The 21,916-nt window shown below is 46.2% G+C and overlaps 1 protein-coding gene across 2 annotated transcripts in view; it reads left to right on the forward strand.

Moving 5' to 3' along the window:
- The window catches only part of LOC125435056 (1-phosphatidylinositol 4,5-bisphosphate phosphodiesterase beta-1), a 678,436-nt gene that overhangs the window by 565,834 nt on the left and 90,686 nt on the right, over nt 1-21,916 (forward strand). For both annotated transcript variants that reach the window (XM_048501078.1, XM_048501071.1), the window contains 2 exons: nt 8,544-8,763; nt 15,184-15,364. In XM_048501078.1, the coding sequence (XP_048357035.1) occupies nt 8,544-8,763; nt 15,184-15,364 (401 nt within the window). The remainder of the gene's footprint in view (nt 1-8,543; nt 8,764-15,183; nt 15,365-21,916) is intronic.

The following is a 21,916-nucleotide window of genomic DNA, read 5'->3' on the forward strand; positions in this document are numbered from 1 at the left end:
AGAGTGGGGATTTGAACCTGACCAGGTCCTAGTCCAGGGGTCTGCAACCTACGGCTCTCCAGATGTTCATGGACTACAAATCCCATCAGCCCCTGCCAACATGGCCAATTATTGCCACGCTGGCAGGGGCTGGTGGGAATTGTAGTCCATGAACATCTGGAGAGCCGCAGGTTGCAGACCCCTGTCCTAGTCCGATACCTGAACCACTATACCACACTAACTCTACTGTGGGCGTAAATGGCTTTAAAAGGGGATTAGACAGGTTCATGGAGGATTGGTCCATTGGTGGCTACTGGCCATGGTGAGTGAAGGCAAACTCCATAGCAAAGGCAGGAGCTGGAAGGAAGGAGCAGGGCTCAACCTCCATGTCTTTTTGGCCTCCAGAACAACTGGTTGGCTACTGTGTGAAATTGTATGCTGGTCTAGATGGATGGCTTGTCTGATGCTGCAGACTTTTATTGTGTTCATAGACTCATCCACTTCCCTACATTAGTTTATTTTTAATCAGCTGCTTCGGTGCCACCAGTCCTCATCGCTGACCCTTTTCCTCATTGCCCAAACCAACTGCCTTATGGTGAAAGGCCAATGAAAGTAGCAATGGCTAAAATGTATGAGAGACCTGGACACTGGCACCGTTACATGTGGTAGCACACTAGTAACCTCAGAGAAAAACGAGGAGTGTAGTTGCTTACACTTCCCAGTGTGGGAAGAATGGAAGCGACATTGCCAAGGTTTCCTTGCCACTTTGGATTGCTCCCACACACACACTGTGCTGCCAGCAGGCAGGGGCGTGGCCGGATCTGGCCCCACAGGGCCAAGCGGGTGGCAAGCACAAGCATGGTCAGGACACAGTCCACAATCAGATTGAGAGCAGATGGCAGGCAAGAGCATAGTGGAGTCACAGACCAGTAGGTCAAGGCAGGTGGTAGGCAAGGCGTAGTCAGGGTACAGTCCAATAGGTCAAGGCAGGCGACAGGCAAGGCATAGTCAGGGCACAGTCCAATAGGTCAAGGCAGGTGGTAGGCAAGGCGTAGTCAGGTCACAGACCAGTAGGTCAAGACAGATGGCAGGCAAGGCGTAGTCAGGTCACAGTCCAATAGGTCAAGGCAGGCGGCAGGCAAGGCATAGTCAGGGCACAGACCAGTAGCTCAAGGCAGGTGGCAGGCAAGGCATAGTCAGGGCACAGTCCAATAGGTCAAGGCATGAGAGAACCAAGAAGCAGGCTGAGAATCAACAAAGAACCAGGCATACAATGGCAACAGATAACACGCTTGTTGCGCCCAGGCAGAAGCAAACTCATAGCAAGGCTTATATTAAGAGAGCCTTGTTCAAGGGGCTGGAATTCTGGAAGGCGTTAATCCTCATCGGATGCAGAGACTTCTAATCTCCTATCTCTTGCTGCCAGATGAGCACTTATTTTATGCTTCTGCAGTAGCACTCTTCTTCAGCCTTATGGCTCATCACTGGGTACCTTAGGAGGATCTGCAGGCTCCTCCACCTGCACGTCATCAGGCAGGGAAGGGCTGGGCGTTGGCTTTGCTGCCTGGTCTTCCTCAGGTTCTGTCTCCGGATCCTGGTAAGTGCCCAGGGGCTGGCTCATGACACACTCCTCTCATTGGTCAGGTCTTCATTCTGAAGGCTGGAGTCATTTCCTGCCTTTTCAACAATTGTCCCCTCCTCTCCAAGATCAGTTCTGGAATAAGGCAATGGGAGAGGCAGATGGGCCATCACAGCCACCAGGACTTCTCCTGATAAGTCAGTACCCCCCCAGCCCCCGCCCCAGCTGAGGTGGCTCCCAGCCTGGGTGACCTGGGGAAGGCAGTGCCTGGCCTGCTTAAGGCTTACACAGGCTAACCCACCTAAACCATGTGCAGGGCTTGGAGGTGGCTGGTGGCTGGCTCTGCAGGCTGGCTCTGCAGGCTGGCCTTCTCTGCCTCCCTTCTTTGAGGGGTGGGGCCCTTTTCCCAGGCTGTTTCCCCATTTCAGTCTGCCCCTCGGCACTGTGAGGATGAGCACCTTCCTTATGAGGAGAGGCTGCAGTGTTTGGGGCTCTTTAGTTTGGAGAGGAGACGTCTGAGGGGGGATATGATTGAAGCCTATAAAATTATGCCTGGGGTAGAAAATGTTGACAGAGAGAAATTTTTCTCTCTTTCTCACAATACTAGAACCAGGGGGGCATTCATTGAAAATGCTGGGGGGAAGAATTAGGACTAATAAAAGGAAAGCCACTTCTTCACGCCAACGCAGATTGGTGTTTGGAATATGCTGCCACAGTGAGGTGGGTGATAGCCACTAAGCTGGATAGCATGAAAAGGGGCTTGGACAGGGTTATGGAGGAGAAGTCGATTTATGGCTACCAATCTTGATCCTCCTTGATCTCAGATTGCAAATACCTTAGCAGACCAGGTGCTCGGGAACAGCAACCCATGAGAGGCCATTGCTTTCACACATCACCGTAGTATGTGAGGCTCCCAAAGGCACTTGCTTGTGGGGCACTTTCACTTGCCCAGAGTAGCAAGAGAGGCACAAAGACTAGATGGACTCTGGTCTGATCCAGCAGGCTAGTTCTTATGTTCTTATGATGAGCTTTCCGTAGTAGCATGGAAAAGTACAGGGGTGGGGGGAGACTGTGGACATTCTAGGGGGAATGAAAATGAGAAGGGAAAGCTTGCTTATATAAGAGGAAGAGAGAAGTTGATGAGTCTGAATGCTGAAAAATAGGTTTGTTCGACAGTTTATGTGCATGGTAGTTTCTCAATGAGAATGGCTACATATGTGAGATAGGAGAAAAGATTAACAAAACAACTGACGCTTCTACAGGGCCATGTTTTTCAATTCCCTCAAGTTTATTATTAATCTTCAAAGCAGTGCATCTCCAGAAACCATTCTAATAATCTGCTCAGGGTATATTATTCAGTTGGGGGAGGCTCTTTTCTCTCTGTTATTGGTGTGTGTGGGGCTGGAGTCAGCCACCTAGCCACTGCGCAATCTGTTGTCTTGCATAAGAGGTTGTCCTCTGCTGTTCCACTCTCAAATCTGTAGTAGCAGAGAACGAGGCCGGAAATTTACCTGACCAGCTGTTTGATTCTCGGATCTAAAGGCAAAGTGCTCCTGCTGCTGGCCGGCCAAGAGGAAAATCCCAAGGGTGACCTCGCGTGGCCACTGCACAAGTAGGAGGAAGGGTGTATCAGGAATGCCCAAAGGACCATTTGTTGCCAATGTTGGGACCCAGTGCCCATTGCATCAAGCCAGTGTATATTAGCACAAAGGATCAGACTGAAAAAAGGATGGAGGCTGTAGTGAAAAGCGTGGTCGGGCAGTCCAAGGTCACGGCAGGCACAGGTGTGGTCAGGCATTCCACGGTCATGTAGTCCAGGAATTCAAGCAGACAGGAAGGCTAGGAACCAATGTTCAGAGAAACCAGGCATGAAACCAGGTGCGTGGAACTCCCCTGTGAAACATGCCCATTGCACCCAGGCAGAGCCAAACCCACAACTGAAGTAGCCACTGGGGAAGCTTGCTTTTTTTTTAATAATAAATTTTATTGATATTAAACAGACAAAACACACATACATTTGAAATGGAAAGAATGAAAAAGAAAATACAAAAAGAAAAGAGAAATAATGCAATGCTAAATTTAAGGAGTGATAACTCTTATCTCGTTACAACTTGTTTGCTATAGCTTAGAGCACAGGTGTCAAACTCGCGGCCCTCCAGATGTTATGGACTACAGTTCCCTTCATCCCCTACCAGCATGATGCTGGCAGGGGATGATAGAACTATTAGTCCATAACTTTATCTGGTGACACCTGAGTTTGATAACTCGAGAAAGACAAACTTGTATTATTTTTACATTAATATCTTGGTTCAGGTTATCCAGTAGTGATTAAGTTATAGTAAGGTATACATTCCGGTAATTCTATAGTCTTATATCGTAACCCCCTAAACTAGTCAACCAAATAACAATAATGGAAAGGAGTTAGAGATCACTGTGAGGTTTAAAAAACACCTCACCCTTCTCCCCCCTTCCCTCCAACAAATTCCCTCTCTGAACTTCCCCTACAGAATTCCTCATACGAAGTATGATTATTAATACTTTGTACTCAATTTTACTAGTTGGAGGAAAATAATTAAAAAAGAAAACACTATTCTATCGGAGATAGAAAAAACAATGAGACCAAGTCTCAAGGCTACTGTACAATCTGCATGTACCAACTATAACCCCAAACTGACTAAATATTTATTCAATGGAGGAATGTGTCACTGAAGAAGAATCGAAAGCGTGTGGTGATCTGTGTATAGATACACATTCACGTGAAAAAGTGGTCGCCCTAGCTTGATTGACGACTCTGGAGATTACCGAGGCAGAACAGAAAGCAGGTGTTGTCATTTCTGGTGTATAATGTGATAGTCCGGAAGTCTTTCAATAGATGTATATACGGAAGAGTGATCATTGACACTCGCTAGTTCACTTGTTGACCTGGCTCGGCTTGAAAATTATTAACCGATGCTTGACTGGCTACATGGAACTATAGTGCACACCACAATGACTGAACTACATACATTGAACTGAACTCCCCTGTATAGGAATAAGAGACAGATAATTAGGATGATATTCATATATATTCTGTCACATGGACTGATGTACGATTCTATATGTTTATATAGTTATTAATTTATGTATGTAGGTATAAGATTGTGAAAAAATTGGGTGTACACCTTTAATTGGTGCAATTTCATAATGCTTGAATATGCATATTGAAATGTGGTTATTGCACAAAATATGCATTATGATGCTTATGCAGCATTGATGTGAATGTCATACTTTATTGCTCATTTGTACAGAGCCAAGCCCACGACAGGGTTTATATAGAACACAGGTGTCAAACTCGCGGCCCTCCAGATGTTATGGACTATAGTTCCCATCATCCCCTGCAAGCTTGATGCTGGCAGGGGATAATGAAACTCGTAGTCTATCAACATCTGAGGGCACCAAATTGTTGACACCTATGATATAGAACGTGGTGGTGAACCTTTGGCACTCCAGATGTTATGGACTACAATTCCCCTCCAGCCCCTTCCAGTATGGTCAGTTGGCCATGCTGGCAGGGCTGATGGGAACTGATAGCGTCCACGCATCTGGAGATAACAAAAGAACCGCCACCACTGATATAAGAACACATCCTTGCCCACACCAAGCAGGCTTTTTCAAGGCCGTTTCTGCGACCGGGGCTGCACGCCAGCAGTGAGTTCTGCTGGCGGGAGCTTGCCAAGACGCCAAGCGCAGCAGGCGTAAGGAGGCCGACGAAGCGACGGCGACTCGCGCGAACGCCTGCTTCAGCCTCCCCTGCCCCACTCCGCGGTGTCCTCCTGCATTAACGCCTCGCGGATAGCAGCCTTCGCCCACTCTGCCCTCCGACCCCTGGAGGTGGGAGGACAGTGTGGGCAGGCAGAACTCGCAGGCATACTTAATGGCGACACCGCTATTAGCGGAGATGGGAGACAGCGTCTTCCGGCTGGCCAGCGCCATTCATTTTAAAGACTGCTTGGCGCCGCCTCTGGGGGAGGGAAGAAGAGTCGAATTGCGGCTGCTGCGTTGCGCTGGCGGCGCCTCGTCGCAACGCATGCGGCCTGGGGGCGCCTTTTTTGGCACCCCCAGGCCGTCATAAATGGGCCGTGCAGAAACAGCCACTGGCTCAGTCCTCCTCTGATGTTGCTGCTTCTGGTTAACAGAGCCTTTTGCCATAACGAGCTGCAATACTGGCATTTCTCCTTTTATTACTGAGCTGTGGCCACTGCCTTCTTTGTGCAACTGACTTGTCATTTAGCTCCTCTGGGGCGGCTGAAGGCTCTCCCAGCTGCACTGCATCTGGCTTGGCCTCAGCTGTCAGGGAGGGATTTGGCATCTCACATCTCCTCTCAAGGAGCCAGTTCCTGGTCTACGGTGTTGTCTGGCTTTTCATCTGATTCCTCCTCTCCCAAGGGCTGGGTTATGACAAAATCAGTGTGGGCATCCCTGCTCCTGTTAACCTCCCCTAATGACTGTGTTGCTCTGAATACTTTATGTAGGGGGATTCTTAGAAGTATGCATAGCAGCTCAAGTGCCCATTTTCGTCTTGACTGGTTGGAATACCAAGCTGTCTATATCTGATCACATTTTTATCCTCCCAAAAGCTCAGTGTAGTGCTGTAGGGATGGATCCAACCATCTTCCAAGACACCTTATTCCAGTTTAAAGAGTCTTCCTTCAACTGGAGTGAGCCACTTAAGTGGATGGAAGGTTCCTTCAGCTTAAGGAAGGCTCAGTGGAGGAGAAGGGCAAGATCCACCCTGATAATTTTGCCTCCCCCTTCCCCATAAGGTTCTCCTCGTGGGCAAAGAGAATGCTGGTGGCTCACAATCATCCAATGCAACCCCCTGTTGAATTGCAGGCTTGGGTGTCTCAGATCAGAAACAGCAATCTGTGTCGAGGCTAAATGAATATATCATACTTGAATATTATGCCTATAACAGCATGACAGTTTTATTACACATGGCCCAATAAGGTTTTTATCAGCTTTATGTGCTTGCGACATAACTAATGGTCTAATACAGTGCTCATATTAGCAAAAATATGGTAGTGGATTATAACTACTTGGGTTTAATGTATGCATCGTGGTCAGCATAGCCTTATACAAACATTAGTTTATACAATACTTATATTAGCAAGAAATTGGTTCTAGGGTATAACTGCTTTTAATCGATGTGTATAATAGGCCACAAAAGCCTCATGTTAGGCAACAAAGGCCTTAAATATGAGAGTATATAACAACAATAGGCAACCAATAGTCTTATATAGAATGCAACAATATATATCTGTGGTGGCGAACCTTTGGCACTCCAGATGTTATGGACTACAATTCCCATCAGCCCCTGCCAGCATGGCCAATTGGACTACAATTCCCATCAGCCCCTGCCAGCATGGCCAATTGGCCATGCTGGCAAGGAAGCTGATAGAGGTATATCCACTATCTAGTGCAAGGTTAAGCCACCACCCGGATCAGTAACCACATGTAAAGTCTCGATCCTTGAAACAATAAACTGGCTCTGGATTGTTGATCAGAAGTGTTTATTGGAAAGGTAACGCAGCACCCAGCTGGCAAGAAGCCAGTTCTGCCTGACCTGGCTTCTGCACCCCTCTTTATCGCAAACAATTCCCCCATTTCTCCAAAGAATGTGAGAAAGAGTTCCAGTGGAGCCTAGAAGGCCCCCAGGTCGGAGACAGATAGAGATAATGCCACCTGGCCATCGGCCCCCACAGAGCAATGGAAATACTCCGCTTCCCATGGGAGTAGGTGTCAGGGCTAAGCCTTGTTTATCTAGCAAGCGTGAGAAAGACTGAAAGGAAGAACAAAGCAAGAATGTGCCACTGACAGAGTAGTTAACACCTAGCCAGAATACATATATCTTAAAAACAGTTACATTGACAGGACTGCATCTCAATCACCTAGATACAATCACAGCCTACATTTATATGGCCCTGCTCTGGAGTTAGGAATGCCTCTCAATCAATAGGTGCCATCCCAGACACCATGACACCACACTGTCTAGCTCAGTGATGGCGAACCTTTTTGAGACCGAGTGCCCAAATTGCAACCCAAAACCCACTTATTTATCGCAATTTAACCTGAATACTGAGGTTTTAGTTTAGAAACAACGGTTGGCTCCAAGACTTGCGTTGCTTGGGAGTAAGCTTGGTGGTAGTCAGTGGCTTTGCTTTGAAGCAACTGTGCAACACTTCCAACGGGTGAATCACGACCCTAGGAGGATTTACTCAGAAGCAAGCCCCTTTGCCAGCAACCAAGCTTACTCCCAGGTAAAGGATCACGCTTTAGTTCTTTGCATGAAAATCAGTGGGGTTTAACAGCACTTAACAGGGTTACCATACTTCTTCCCCAAAACTAGGTGTTAGGTTTAATGCTAATAATTGAGCCCAGTGGCCCAGGCCAGCCTAGATATGTGTGTGGGGGTGGGGGTGGGGTGCCATAGGTGCGCCGCCACTGGTCTAGCTCATATCACCTGTTATCTTGCAGACTACCTCTTGTCATAGTAAAAAAGAAGAAGAGTTGGATTTACATCCCCCCTTTCTCTCCTAAGGAGACTCAAAAGAGCTTACAAATTCCTTTCCCTTCCCCCCCTCACAACAAACACCCTGTGAAGTAGTTGGGGCTGAGAGAGCTCAGAAGAACTGTGACTAGCCCAAGGTCACCCAGCTGGCGTGTGTTGGAGTGTACAGGATAATCTGAATTCCTCAGATAAGCCTCCACAGCTCATGCAGCAGAGCGGGGAATCAAACCCGATTCCTCCAGATTAGAGTACACCTGCTCTTAAACACTACGCCACTGCTGCTCCTGATGTAGAACATGGTGTAGACCATGATGTAGACATCTGGTGCGGGTGTCCTGGAGTGTCACACCTCTATAACACAACCTGCTGGTAAGGTTTAGGATTTGCTTTGAGTATGGGATGTCTGCTAGGAAGAACTTTTGTTTTTCCTTCTTGCAGAAGTTGAAGCACAAACGATCGAGGAGCTAAAGCAACAGAAGGCATTTGTGAAACTTCAGAAGAAGCACTACAAAGAAATGAAGGACCTTGTGAAGAGACACCACAAGAAGACCACCGATCTCATAAAAGAACATACGGCAAAGTACAATGAAATCCAAAACGACTACATGCGACGGAGAGCGGTCTTGGAGAAAACAGCTAAAAGGGACAACAAGAAAAAGTATGTTGTATAATACTCACTCCTCTTAAAAGCAAATGTTTTACCTGGCCTTTTCCCATTTATTCAAATGGAATGGAGATTTTAGTAGGTGGAACTCAAAATAGATGCTACTTCTAATGGATTATTAAATATCCTTTAAGATCACACAGATGGAAGCTCATCTTAAAGGACTCATCCAAAGCCCCTTAAGAGTCAGTGCTTGAAATAAGCATTGAAGAAGAAGAAGAGTTTGGATTTATATCCCCCCTTTCTCTCCTGTAGGAGACTCAAAGGGGCTTACAATCTCCTTGCCCTTCCCCCCCACAGCAAACACCCTGTGAGGTAGGTGGGGCTGAGAGAGCTCCGAAAAGCTGTGACTAGCCCAAGGTCACTCAGCTGGTGTGTGTACACAGGCTAGTCTGAATTCCCCAGATAAGCCTCCACAGTTCAGGCGGCAGAGAGGGGAATCAAACCCGGTTCCTCCAGATTAGAGTGCACCTGCTCTTAACCACTATGCCACTGCTGCTCCTGACCTGAGGCAAAATAGCGCAGGCTACACTTTGTAGATTCTTCCTGCATTTGAAAAAAGAATTGTCAGAGAGACAGGGATACCCTTCCACACATGCAGAATAATGCACTTTCAATCCACTTTCAATGCATTTTGCAGCTTGCTTTTACTGTGCGGAATAGCGAAATCCCCTTGCAAACAAATGTGAAGATGGGTTGAAAGGGCATTATTCTGCATGTGCGGAAGGGGCCAGAGAAGAAGAAACCCTTTTCAGACATTGCAATTGCACATTATTATTATTATTTATTGGATTTGGTATACCGCCCAATCCCCAAATGATTACAATCACAATCACAATAACCTTTATTGGCATTAGGTATGAGACACCAAATGATTACATGCCTTAAGCCTACCTACCTGATAAGCGCCATCACTATGTTCTGTGAACAGGGGCAAGGCAGATATTTGCCATGCACATACAACTCCACAAACTGAGCTCTGAACATTTCAGACTTCGTACTTACATGTATGGAGGCTACATGAGCATGGTAAATACATGTCACCACCGCTCACATAAGAAGAACAGTTTGGATTTATATTCTGCTTTGCTCAACTGCAAGAAAAGCAGTTTACAAACTCCTTCCCTTCCTCTCCTCGCAACAGGCACATTGTGAGGTAGGTGAGAGAGGTCTCAGAGAACTGTGACCAGCCCAAGGTCACTCAGCAGGCTTCATGTGGAGGAGCAGGGAAACGAATCCGGTTCACCAGAATCAAACCCAGTTCTCCAGTTTGGAGACCACCTCCTCTTAACCACTATACCACACTGGTGACCATGTGAATTAAGAGGATTGCAGATAATACACACTCCCAAGTGCCATTGGCAATGTCCAAAAAGGCTTGAAACACAAGGCAGATCCCCAGAGGCATCCATATGATGCGGAGCAGCAGAAGCGTATCTGCCTAGGGACAAGGAGTACCCCTTGTCCCCGGGCGCCACTCTTCTGGTCATGTGGGGGCGCAAAATCGGGCCCCCACGTGACCAGGAAGTCCTGCTGTCCCGTAGTTTTCGCGTGCCTTGATCGCGTCCCAGGCACGCAAAAAATAACGAGTGCCCTCAACCCCACCCTGGAATCCCACTCCCTTCCCCCCCTGCCGGCTGGGCTCCCTCCGGGCAGGCCAGAAGAGACTGCAGTCCCGGCCTCGGAGACTTTCTTTTATAAGCACTGAGGCCAGGGATGGGGCTTGGGGAGCAGGAAGGCCACCTCCTGTCCTCAGTGCTTATAAAAGAAGGTCTCCAAGGCCTGGACTGCACTCTCTTCTGGCCTGCCTGGAAGGGAGGTCAGAAGAGACTGCAGGCTGCTGGCTGGAAGCCCAGCCGGCAGGGGGAGACTGGGGTGGGTGGGTGGGTGGGCACCCTAGACCTTGCCCATGTCCATGGTGACATGGGCGGGGGTCGAGGGCAGTGGGGGTGGAGCCTGGGGGCATCAGGGGTGGAGCTAGGCGGGCAGAGCCTGGGGGGGCATCCTGGAGACAATTTGTCTCCGGGTGCCATTTACCCCTGGTACGCTTCTGCGGAGCAGTGTCTTTCTCTTATGCCAGTGTCTTTCTCTTATGCCAGTCTTTCTCTTATGCCAGTCTGTGGACATATGGCAGTCATGGAGGAAGGCTCTGACTGCTTACAAGTTTTTGTGGCTCAATCTGATCATAATGCTCCTCTCAGGAGGGCACAGTCAGGTATGAGAATCCAGTTGAAGGGCCTGAATTTCTAACTGGCATTCCCGTGCCGGATTTCAGTGCCGCATAACGATCTTCCTTAAGCAATAATCCTGGCCTCTTTTTTTTGGTAGTCTTCTTGTGGTTTCCTAGGAAACCAGCTTAACACCTGGGTAGAGCTGTGAACACCTCTGACGATCCGGGAGCTGACTAATGTATCGCATTCGTCTCGGCCTGATTTTAATGTTTTAATAACGCTGTCGCCGCTGAGCTTGCCACGGCGGTTTATTTCACATGGCCCCATTCATTGCTTTACCCTGCTCACCTTGCCCTTAAGCGTTAAGCCTCTTTCCCCAGGCCAAAAATATCAGGCTGTTCCTTTGGGAGTTTGTGGTTCAGATTTCATTTTGTGAAAATTATTTTCCCTTTTTTGTTATGTTGTTCCTCACAGCTCGTGTTTCCTGCATAGATTGTTGAGGGGTTTTTTGGGGGGTGGGTGGGGGTGGAACTTGTTTGTTGCAGTCTAACAAATAGCTTCGCATCAAGCTGCATTTATTTTGGGTTGTGTACCTTCCAAAAGGTACTGGGCTTAGTAGATAAAAAGGGTGTTTTCATGTATCTTGAAATAATAACAGCCACAATTTAAAAAAAACTGGTACGAGGAATAATAATAATAAGAAGAGTTTGGATTTATATCCCCCCCTTTCTCTCCTGCAGGAGACTCAAAGGGTCTTACAATCTCCTTGCCCTTCCCCCCTCACAACAAACACCCTGTGAGGTGGGTGGGGCTGAGAGCTCCGAGAAGCTGTGACTAGCCCAAGGTCACCCAGCTGGCGTGTGTGGGAGTGCACAGGCTAATCTGAATTCCCCAGATAAGCCTCCACAACTCAGGCAGCAAAGCTGGGAATCAAACCCGGTTCCTCCAGATTAGATATATGAGCTCTTAACCTCCTATGCCACTGCTGCTCATAAGAGAATGTCATTGGGCCAATGGAAAATAGATAAAAAAAAAGTTCTGAGAAGGTCTGGGACCATTGCCATTGCCTTTGGTTTCATATTACCCCATTATGTCCCTACTACGACCTCTGCATTTGGCAGAGGGCCAATCTACTAAGTCCCTGGCCCCTAGATGATGTGACTGGCAGCAGCACTCCACCGGGGCCAGGGCACGCTGCGGACTCTGGCCCGACCTGGTAGGAACACTCTCCCCAGCTGTCCGAGACCCTGCAGGGAAGTCTCCCGATTTCCACGCGGGGAGCCTGTAAGACCTGAGTTGTCCACCGAGATCTTTTGGAGAGACCAGTCGCGGCTGAATTGTGCCCCCCTCTGTTTTTCCTGTGAGGGTCCCTTTACATCTTTGCGACCCATCGGTGCCCCCCCTCTTCCCTTGTTAGGAGGATTTTTTAAGTAAGGGTTTGCAGGACACAAATTTTATGTAGCAATCACTGTTTAAAATTAAATTAATAATTTTAGAGTTTATGGGGCTGAGTTCTTAATGTTAGGTATTATTTATTAGTTGCTACTTACTCGCCCTCTTGTTGTTGTATTTTATGTTGATGTTGTACACCGCCCAGAGCCCTTCGGGGATGGGGCGGTATACCAAATTGAATAAAATTAAATTAAAAGAAAAATAATAAAAGAAAACGATGTTCTCACCACCCTATGTTGATCTCCCACATATCACTTTCGGTCACCGAACCAGGATCCGTTCATACAAATCTTTGTTCAGGTTTGTTTGACAGCTAAGCTTGATGTAGGGCTGCTAATTCCACAAACATGGTGCCACATTTTGATAGTGTAAAAAGATGTTTTTACGCCTTCCTCACAGGGATACAGTTAGGTAATTCTGGACTATAGACTTGGCTGTTCTGGCACCTCCTCCATCATGAAGTCATTGGGAGGAAGGGATGGGGCTTTCTATGGCCTGTGGAAAGGGAGAGATGGCTCACTGGATGTGGCATGCCTTGGGACACAGAGTCAGTGTTTACACATTCCACACAGTGAGGCAATCTCGTAATTTTAGACGCTGGATTTGATGGTCTTATATCCCCCCCCCCCAATATATACATACCCTTTAAATGGGATGCTAGACTTCAGAAGGCGGAAGCCAAGGCCCCAGACTTCCACTCCAAAATGTACCTCCCGTTTTAATATGTGGTTGTATCATTTCACATTCTTGCCTTTTCAAAATGGGTTAGAGCCGTGGAAAATACCCCATTAGAGTTTGACCCATCCCATTTGCTGTTTGATGTGTGTGTGTAGGGGGGGGGGGTGTTCATTGTTGACCAGGACTATGGGCTTTCTGGGATGTGTGACCGTCGTCTGGGAAACATAATGTGGGACCATAATGTTGATTCTTCTCATGGGACCATGCACTATGAGATTCGAACATTTGCAGGATTCTCTGGGAGTACTGCCATTGAAGGGAAAAGCTTAATGCATAAGGTAGTTCTTCTGAACCCCACAGAAAAGTGTATCAATCATGCTATGAGATAGTGGTGGGATTCTAATAATTCCGTGGTGGCGAACCTTTGGCACTCCAGATGTTATGGACTACAATTCCCATCAGGCTGCTGCCAACGGCCAGTGCTGACCGGTGGGGCTGATGGGAATTGTAGTCCATAACATCTGGAGTGCCAAAGGTTTGCCACCACTGTAATAATTTAACAACCAATTTCCTGCTGTAAAGGAACTTCTTGTGAGGGTGGAGGGGGGGGCAACAGGGCCTTGCTGCCACTGCTCTGAAAGCCTCCTCGCTCCCCTGGGAGAGGGGGCAGTGGGGCTTTTAGCACCTCAGAGCAGCCAAGCAGCAAGGTGCCCGGCTGCTCCGGGGCTCTGAAAGCCACTTTTAACAACAGGTTCACCAAACTCAACTGAAAATTAGGTACCGGTTCTACCAAACTAGTGCAAACTGGCTGAATCCCACCACTGCTTTGAGGGTTCTGTGTGTTTTGGAATTAACACACTGGGGCACAATATTGAGGCTGTTAGAGGGATGGGTCAATAGAATGCTTTAGTCAGAGGTCAAAACAGGAAGGATATAATTATGCATTGCCATTGGCTGCTCACAAGTTTGTGTGGCATTTTGTTCCAATGGTTTTTTACATACCTAAGCCCTATAATGAGTGAAGAGATAATTTAATTAAGTATCCCGTCTGCAGGTTTCAGCACCAGGATCCATTTCAAAATGGCTGGCCCTCTTTCAGATATGTCTGCTGCCATTTTGTTTCGATTACAGGGAGTATAATTACAGTACTCCTATGACCTGGCCAGTGAGCAAACCTTCACCCCAACCCCCTCCTCAGATTTATGCTAATATATATCTTTGTTGCATGTCTGAATTCGGACCTTCCCATTTTCTGACAAAAGGGTTCATTCCCATGAGGTAAACTGGAATTCTTGACTTCGGAATTGATTTGCTGGTAGGGCACCTCCATTCGGAAGGCCTCAGTGCTTCCATGCTGAAGTAGCATTACAAATATTACACCCATGCGTACTCCAACTCACTAGGTGAGTATCGTTTCAACATTATCTTTCTATCACAAACATACAAAAAAATTTGTGATAGAAAGATAATGTTGAAATGATACTCACCTAGTGAGTTGGAGTACGCATGGGTGTAATATTTGTGACAGTACCGGTTGTACACCTGCCTTGATTATTATGGTGAAGTAGCATTACAGTCATGTGGGGATAGATTGACCTGGGTCAGTGGGAGAAAGAGTGGGCTGCAGAGTTAAAATGGCCTGGGAGTAACCCAAGTTGTGTAACCCGCGGAGGCTAGCAGCTGGCCTTTCAGGAGCCACCCAGCTCAGATCTGGCCAACAACGTATGTAGGCTCTCCCACAGTTTCCCCTCACTCCCAGTGTCCTTTGACACTATAGGAGAAGACAGTGAGTTGACAGTGGTCATGGTTGCCACTGAAGGCTGTTGGCCATGGTCCCCCTGACATACTGCCAGGGCTGCCGATGCCTATCAGTTCAATGGCTATTTCACCCCAGAATATGAGTAGAAAGTCTCACTTGCGAGCAGGGTCCAAGTTCGAACAAGCAACAGGAAGAGACCTCCACATGTAATCTGTATTGAGATACATTCAAGGAAGGTTGGAGCAAAAAGGGAAATAGTCATCTGGATTCCCCCAAATAATCTGGCTGCAGAGGTAGCAGAACTGCTTCCATGCAACTGAAGTGCTTTGCTTGTATTTTGTCTCGTTTGTGCAGAGGGGAAAGCGGCAGTCCAGATCATGGCTCTTCGATGGTTGAGCAAGAACTGACCGCCCTGGATTCTGAAATGACCCAGAAATTAATCGAACTGAAGGAGAAACAACAGCAGCAACTGCTCAATCTCCGGCAAGAGCAATATTACAGTGAAAAGTACCAGAAGCAAGCACATATTAAGCTGGTATGTGTTAAAAAACAGGGCTCTTCCTGTCTGCTGGGAGCTCACAATGCCTGTCCTGCAGGGAGAGTGGGGCATACTGGTGTCCGCATGAAGGGGAACATGTCCAGATTTCTCTATGCACAGAAGTTCCCCTTTCACCAAATAAAAATTCCAAGATACACTCTTGCTGCATGAAATGGCTTCTTCCCAGTAGTTTTCAGAGCCAAAAGGAATATTAGCCAATTAAATTGTTAGCTAGTATGGTGTAATGGTTAGAGTATGAAACCAGACTAAAGGACAAAAGGCAAAATCATGCAAGACAAGATTTAATCCCATACTGTGAAAGCCATGTCTCAATATAACAAGGCCGCAATTGCAGCTTGAAACGTAAGCACGACCAAGAATCCAATCTAAAACAGACTAGAGTCGAAAGCTTCTAAAAGGTCCAAATATGCTGTAGCGCTGGAGGAGATCGAAAGTGCAGCTTAGCCCAGTGCCAGGTACATGTACTTTAGTTAGTCCTCTAATATAGTTCTGGAAGAGTCAAGGGTAAGCTACTCAACACAGAGCTGAGGAAGTGGGCCGGCTCCATGAAACAGGAAAAGAATCAAGTAGCAAACTCTTTTTGAACCTTGTTTGTTTAATTGGACCATGCTTCAATTACAGATGTTTTTCTGTGTAACGTGTATTGTAACATGCGGCTTCTGACTCTGGTCAATTTCAGGTTGGATTCTCGGTTGTGCTCATGTTTTGAGTGATATTTGTGGCCTTGTATTTAGCAATGTCTTTCACGGTATGGGATTAAATCGTGCATTGCATGATTTGGTTTTTGTCCTTTAGTCTGGTTTTGTGCTTTTTGCCTTATGTATTGATCTTGTTTTTATTTCTTTTTGTTCTTGGGCTATTGTAATGGCTAGAATGTCAGACTAGGATCAGTTCTCCCTGATTCAAATCCCCACTAAGCCATGGAAGCTTTCTGGGTGACCTTGGGACAGTCACAAGCTCTCACCCTAGTCGACCTCACAGGGTTGTTGTGAGGATAAAACAGAGGAGACGAAAAAGGTGCAAGCTACCTTGGATCCTCAGTGAAGAGAAAGGTAGGATATAAATTAAGTACAATTGAAATAAGTATTTTGAAAGTGAATTCTAGACGAGCAGGAAGTCATGTGACACTACGCAGTCTAGTGGCACCACAAAGACTAACTTATCAAAGCATGTTTATGCTAGTTTTTGTCAAACTGGCAGCTGTCTACCAAATGCTGTCAATCTTTAAATATTATTGCATACTAGGTTGTCAAGGCTGGTTCATGGTGAAATAAATTATATTTCTATATATCTGTTGGTTAAGCATGGGTGGATCTGCAGGTAACTAAATCCACAGATGATGCCCACACTAAAACTAGTCTTTTCTTCAAACTTGGGGGGAATCTGACTGTTGTGGGTTTTCTGGGCTGTGTGGCTGTGACCTCCTAATGTTTTGCCTGCATCTATGGCTGGCATCTTCAGAGGTATGTCACTGATAAGATGTGTTTGTCTCCATGGCACAGTATGTTGCAGTGCATATGTTTTGTTCACCTCACAGGTGGTGGTGGGGGGGAGTTGCATTTGCATGTCTCTGGTTTTTGTTTTGGTGTTTTTTAGTATTGGTTGCCAGGTTTTGCTGATTTTTTACTCTTACTTTTTTGTTGAAACTGTACCAGTATTGATGGATTTCAATGGCTTGTAGTCTGTGTAGTCTGACATAGTAGCTGTCAGAGTTGTCAATAATTTCTGTGTCTTCAAATAAGATCCTATGTCTGATTTTGTTTAGAGCATGTTCAGCTACTAAACCTGTTTTCCGGCTGAATTACTTGGCAGTGCCTTTCATGTTCTTTAATTCTCATCGGAATGCTATGTTTCGTCATAGCTATCTATATCTGTCCCCAGTTGCATGATAGAGGTAAGGGAGTCTCTTTTGTCCTTTGCTGACTGTAGTATTTGTTGGTGAGTCTGAAGACTGTTTGAAAATTACAAACTGTCTTCAAACCCACCCACCCAGGTTTGGTGGTGGCAGCCATAGGGATCCTTGGCCCAGCCATGGTGGTGTACAGCAGGAGCAGAGCCCAGCTTCAGCACATCAGGAGCTACTGTGGCCAGCCACAGAAGTGTGTGGTAAACCCTGGAGCCATGCAGAACTCAGCAAGGGGGAGGGGAAGAAAAATGGGATTCCCCCCTTGGCTAGTAGACCTATTTTCTAATTAATTCCCTTAACTACCTTCAAACATAACCAAATCTAGCAGCCATCGTTGCTGTACATTCTAAAAATAATTTGTGTGCTTTGTGAAGAAGGGCTTTTTTTGGTCTGTCTTCCGAGTTCCTGTCCTTTGAGTTGGGTGGTCTCCAATTTCTAGTGTTCCAGGAGAGGGAGGAAAAGTTCTCATTCTCTATTGCATACATTTTTTTTTGCATTTGTTACGTTTCCATTTAGCTATCCTTTTCTAAACTGAAAAACGCCCAAATTCTTGAGCTTGTACTGGAAATCCCCAAACCCTGCATTAATTTTCCTTGCCCCAGTTTCTTTTCAGCTTAAAAAATATTCTTTTTAAGATTGTGTCACCAGAACTATGCGTCGTACTCCAAATTGGGCTGTATGACAGCGTTTCTATTTATCTGCCTGCTGACACGGGTTGATTTATTTGCTGTCTCCTAATTCTAATGGCAATCACTATCACTACTTTTCAGAGCTTGGGAATTCTCTCTGTACTGAATAAAAACTTTGGGTTACAGTCGCTTATTTTTACACTAGTGCCACCAGAGGCGGAGCGCTCACAGGGACATGTGAGGTCATATGTCCCAGGGCGCGCACCATCTGGTCATGTGGGCAGCAGAGAATCACCTCCACACCCCTCCCCTCAACACTGCCCCATCAGGCTGCTCTTCTGGAAGCAGTCTGGCAGGGTGGGGCTGACGGGCGCCTGGCAGCAGCCCAGCCAGGCAAGAGGGGGCTGGGTGTCACTCAAAGCAGGTTTTACCCTGGACCCCATCCCCCCCACGCCTCCGAGTGCCGGTCTTCGGGGGATCCTGCTTTCTGTTTGTCGAATGCTGTAAAACCCAATAACTTCTAACTGAAGTTTTATCCACTTCGATGAGAGTCACAGAAGAAATTGTCCAATTAGCGCAGCCTGCAAAATTGGAAACACAGTCTGTCCGATCTAAAAATGACATTCAGCTATTTCTCGTTTGTGCTGAATAACCTTCTGTGAAACTGAGCTCGCACAACATGGGTGCCGGAGCACGGGCTTTAAACAGCAACGTGATATTAAGCATATATTGTCCCAAAGCAGATTTTATTTTTACAGCTGCAACTCTCTGTTGGTGGAGGCAGGCTCTCTGTGTGGGGCAGCCCTCCGGCCTAAAGCAAGATTCCAGTCCACTGGTGATTCACTCGGTTGGAACGTTAAGAGAAAAGAGAAGAAGGCAGTTAGCAATCTAGTACAGCTGTATCATTTCAATCTATCCTCCTGGCATCCTTTCTGCTGTAACGCACTTGTACAAAAGGTCAAAGTTCAATGCTCCATCTATGTACTACAGTGTAGTTCCGTCTTAGGATCTTATGCATTGATGCTGTCGGTGTGTTGGAACAACAGTTCATAGGACTGCGCATGGCTAAGATTAATCATGGGATCAACAGATTTTCTATAACTTATGTACGTGCACAAATGTAACATAATGTGTGTGCACAAGCATTATAGATATCCTCAGTTCAGACATTCTGTCTGTCTGTTTGTCTAGCTACCTTTTCTCCAAATGGGAACCCAAAATGGGTTACATTGTTCTCCTTTCCTCCCTTTTTATCCTCACATCAACCCGGAGAGGAAGGTTACCGTTAGACTAAGAGCATGTGACTGGCCCAAGGTCACACTGCAAGCTTCCCGGGCAGGCTGGGGATTCCAACCAGGGTTTGCTAGATCCTAGGACAACACCAAAGAGACTCTCCACATACGTCATGTGAAACTGTCATAGAATCCTAGAATCATAGAGTTGGAAGAGACCACAAGGGCCATCCGGTCCAACTTCCCGCCATGCAGGAAGGCACAATCAAAGCACTCCTGACCAATGGCCATCCAGACCCAGTTTAAAAAGAAAAAGACTCCATCACTCTTCAAGGCATCATATTCCATTGTTGAACAGCCTTTACTGTCAGAATAAAAGGGACGAGGAGAAATCAATGTAATCTGCTTTGGGTTGCTATTGGGAAGAAAGGTAGGATATAACTGAAGAAATGAATAAATAAATGATGTCTGAATTCCCTGCATTCAGACAATTGTAATAACCAGGGACAGTTTAATTCAATGACAGAATGTACTTGCACACACAAATATAACATATTTGTGAGTGCAAGTACATTCTGTCCATATGCAAAACCTGAAAAATGTTTAGTAGTCCAAGGTGATAGTGTAGGTAATCTGTTTTGATAGTATTTGGCTGTAGCGGTGTTGTTAATGTGAGGGTGGATGGAGGAGTACTTTTTCACAGCTTGTCTGTTAACTTTGGGGTGACATTCAGCATACTTTTTTGCAGCCTGTTTGTGAACTTTGGGGTGACATGCAGCATATTTCCTCACAGCATGTCTGTGGACTGATGGGTTTGTTTTCAAATAGGTTCACTTGCGTCGTGGAGGGTGGTGGTAGAGTGTAGTTGGTGAAGGACATGAAGCTGGTGGTGTTGAACTGTCACCCTTAGAATGTTTGTGCAGCCTGTCTGTGGACTGAGCAGTTGGTTTGCCCTTAGAATATTCACGCAGATGGCCAGAGATGAGCAGTTAAAACAGTAAATAGGTAATAAATTGAGTGAAAGTGAATATTTTGGGAAATCCTTTCTTAGTGAGCACCTAAAGTATGTAAGGAACAGGTGTGCCAAATTTCATGTGTGTGGCTTCGGTAGTTTTTGAGTTCTGTTGATGAGTCAGTCAGTGAGTCAGTGAGTGGTATTTCGCGTTTATAGATATAGATATATGATCAGTTTCTTTTTTGTGATGGCCGTTATGTGATTTGGGAGCCACATCCGACTCTCAAGAGTCGCTCTTAAGAATCTCAGCATCGTAACTTTTCTGCTTTGGTCAGTGCAAGAAACAGTTTGAAGGTTATTGGCCAAACAAGTCCATTCGTGCTTGCCCACACTTTATTCTCTCATCCTGGTGGCGACTTGAAGCTTTAGAAGAGTCCCTGTGATCATACTGGGAGGAATCCTTTTTTGCTGTACTGTTTCTGCAGAAGCTGTAGTGCCACACGCCAGATTTATGTCCTACTGAAAAATGTTGCATTAGTTCAGTAGCCTATTGGGTGTTGCTTCTCTGGTAAAAGATTGATTGAACTGACATCTGAAAATGTCATTTCTTTTTTTTTCTTTTCTTTCTTACTGAAGGAAGCAATTGTCTTTGACTTGGGGGGATTATCACAGCCAGCTAAACACCCTGTTTCCCCGAATATAAGACATCCCCTGAAAATAAGACGTAGTAGAGGTTTTGCTGAAGTGCGAAATATAAGGCATCCCCCGAAAGTAAGACGTAGCAAAGTTTTTGTTTGGAAGCATGCCCAATGAACAGAACACACACACAAAAAAGACATCCCCTGAAAATAAGACATAGCACATCTTTGGGAGCAAAAATTAATATAAGACACTGTCTTATTTTCGGGGAAACGCGGTAGATTGAACAGCGTTAACTCTCATGCAGTATTTAGATTATGAAGAATTTAAAAACACATTCAAGTCAGGTGTGCGACCATGAATTGACTATTTCCTTTGAACGTCATCTACTGACCTGTCTATACTTTGTACAACACTGAACTCTTGTGGATCCACAAGTACACCCTTTCCATGCGGAAGGGCACGCATGCCAGCTCCCCAGACTTCTGTCCTCCAGACGGTTATTTGATTTGTCTTGCATCTGATCAGCAGATTTTCGTTTATAGAGAGCATATGGAGTGTCAGTTGTTCTGCCACTGTGGTTTTGGATCATCTAGAACAAAGTTGTTTTAACAGTTGTGACGATTTAAAAAACCAACCAACCGGAAAGTTCGTTTGCAAAGCATTTGGAGAAAAGGCATAGAGAAAATAACTCAGTTTCAATGCTCAGCCTTGTTGGTGAATTGCCATAATTTTGCTTTGCAGTTGTTGCCTTTGGAACAATTCCCTTTTTCCCCTCTGTGGGTTTCTCATCTGACATCCACTAAAGGCCACATTTTAAGAACATAAGAACTAGCCTGCTGGATCAGACCAGAGTCCATCTAGTCCAGCACTCTGCTACTTGCAGTGGCCCACCAGGTGCTCAGTGGTTTTTTTGCTCAGTGGTTCGCTCTGCTCTGTGGTTCGCTCTGCGCAGTGGTTCGCTCTGCTCTGTGGAGTGGGTACCCTTGCGAAGTGAAGGTGGGGACAGATGTCTCCTCTGGAGATCCTGGGAAAGTTCTGCAAGGCCAGGCTTACTTGGGAGGGCATTACAACCAAGGGTTTATGTGTTGCCTTTTGAAGACTGGTTTTATTTAATTCTTATCCGTTGAATGGAGCAAATGATAGGCCGAGCTGCTTTGAGCAGTG

This window comes from Sphaerodactylus townsendi, linkage group LG01 (assembly GCF_021028975.2).
Source record: "Sphaerodactylus townsendi isolate TG3544 linkage group LG01, MPM_Stown_v2.3, whole genome shotgun sequence".
NCBI classification, from domain to species: Eukaryota; Metazoa; Chordata; class Lepidosauria; order Squamata; family Sphaerodactylidae; genus Sphaerodactylus; species Sphaerodactylus townsendi.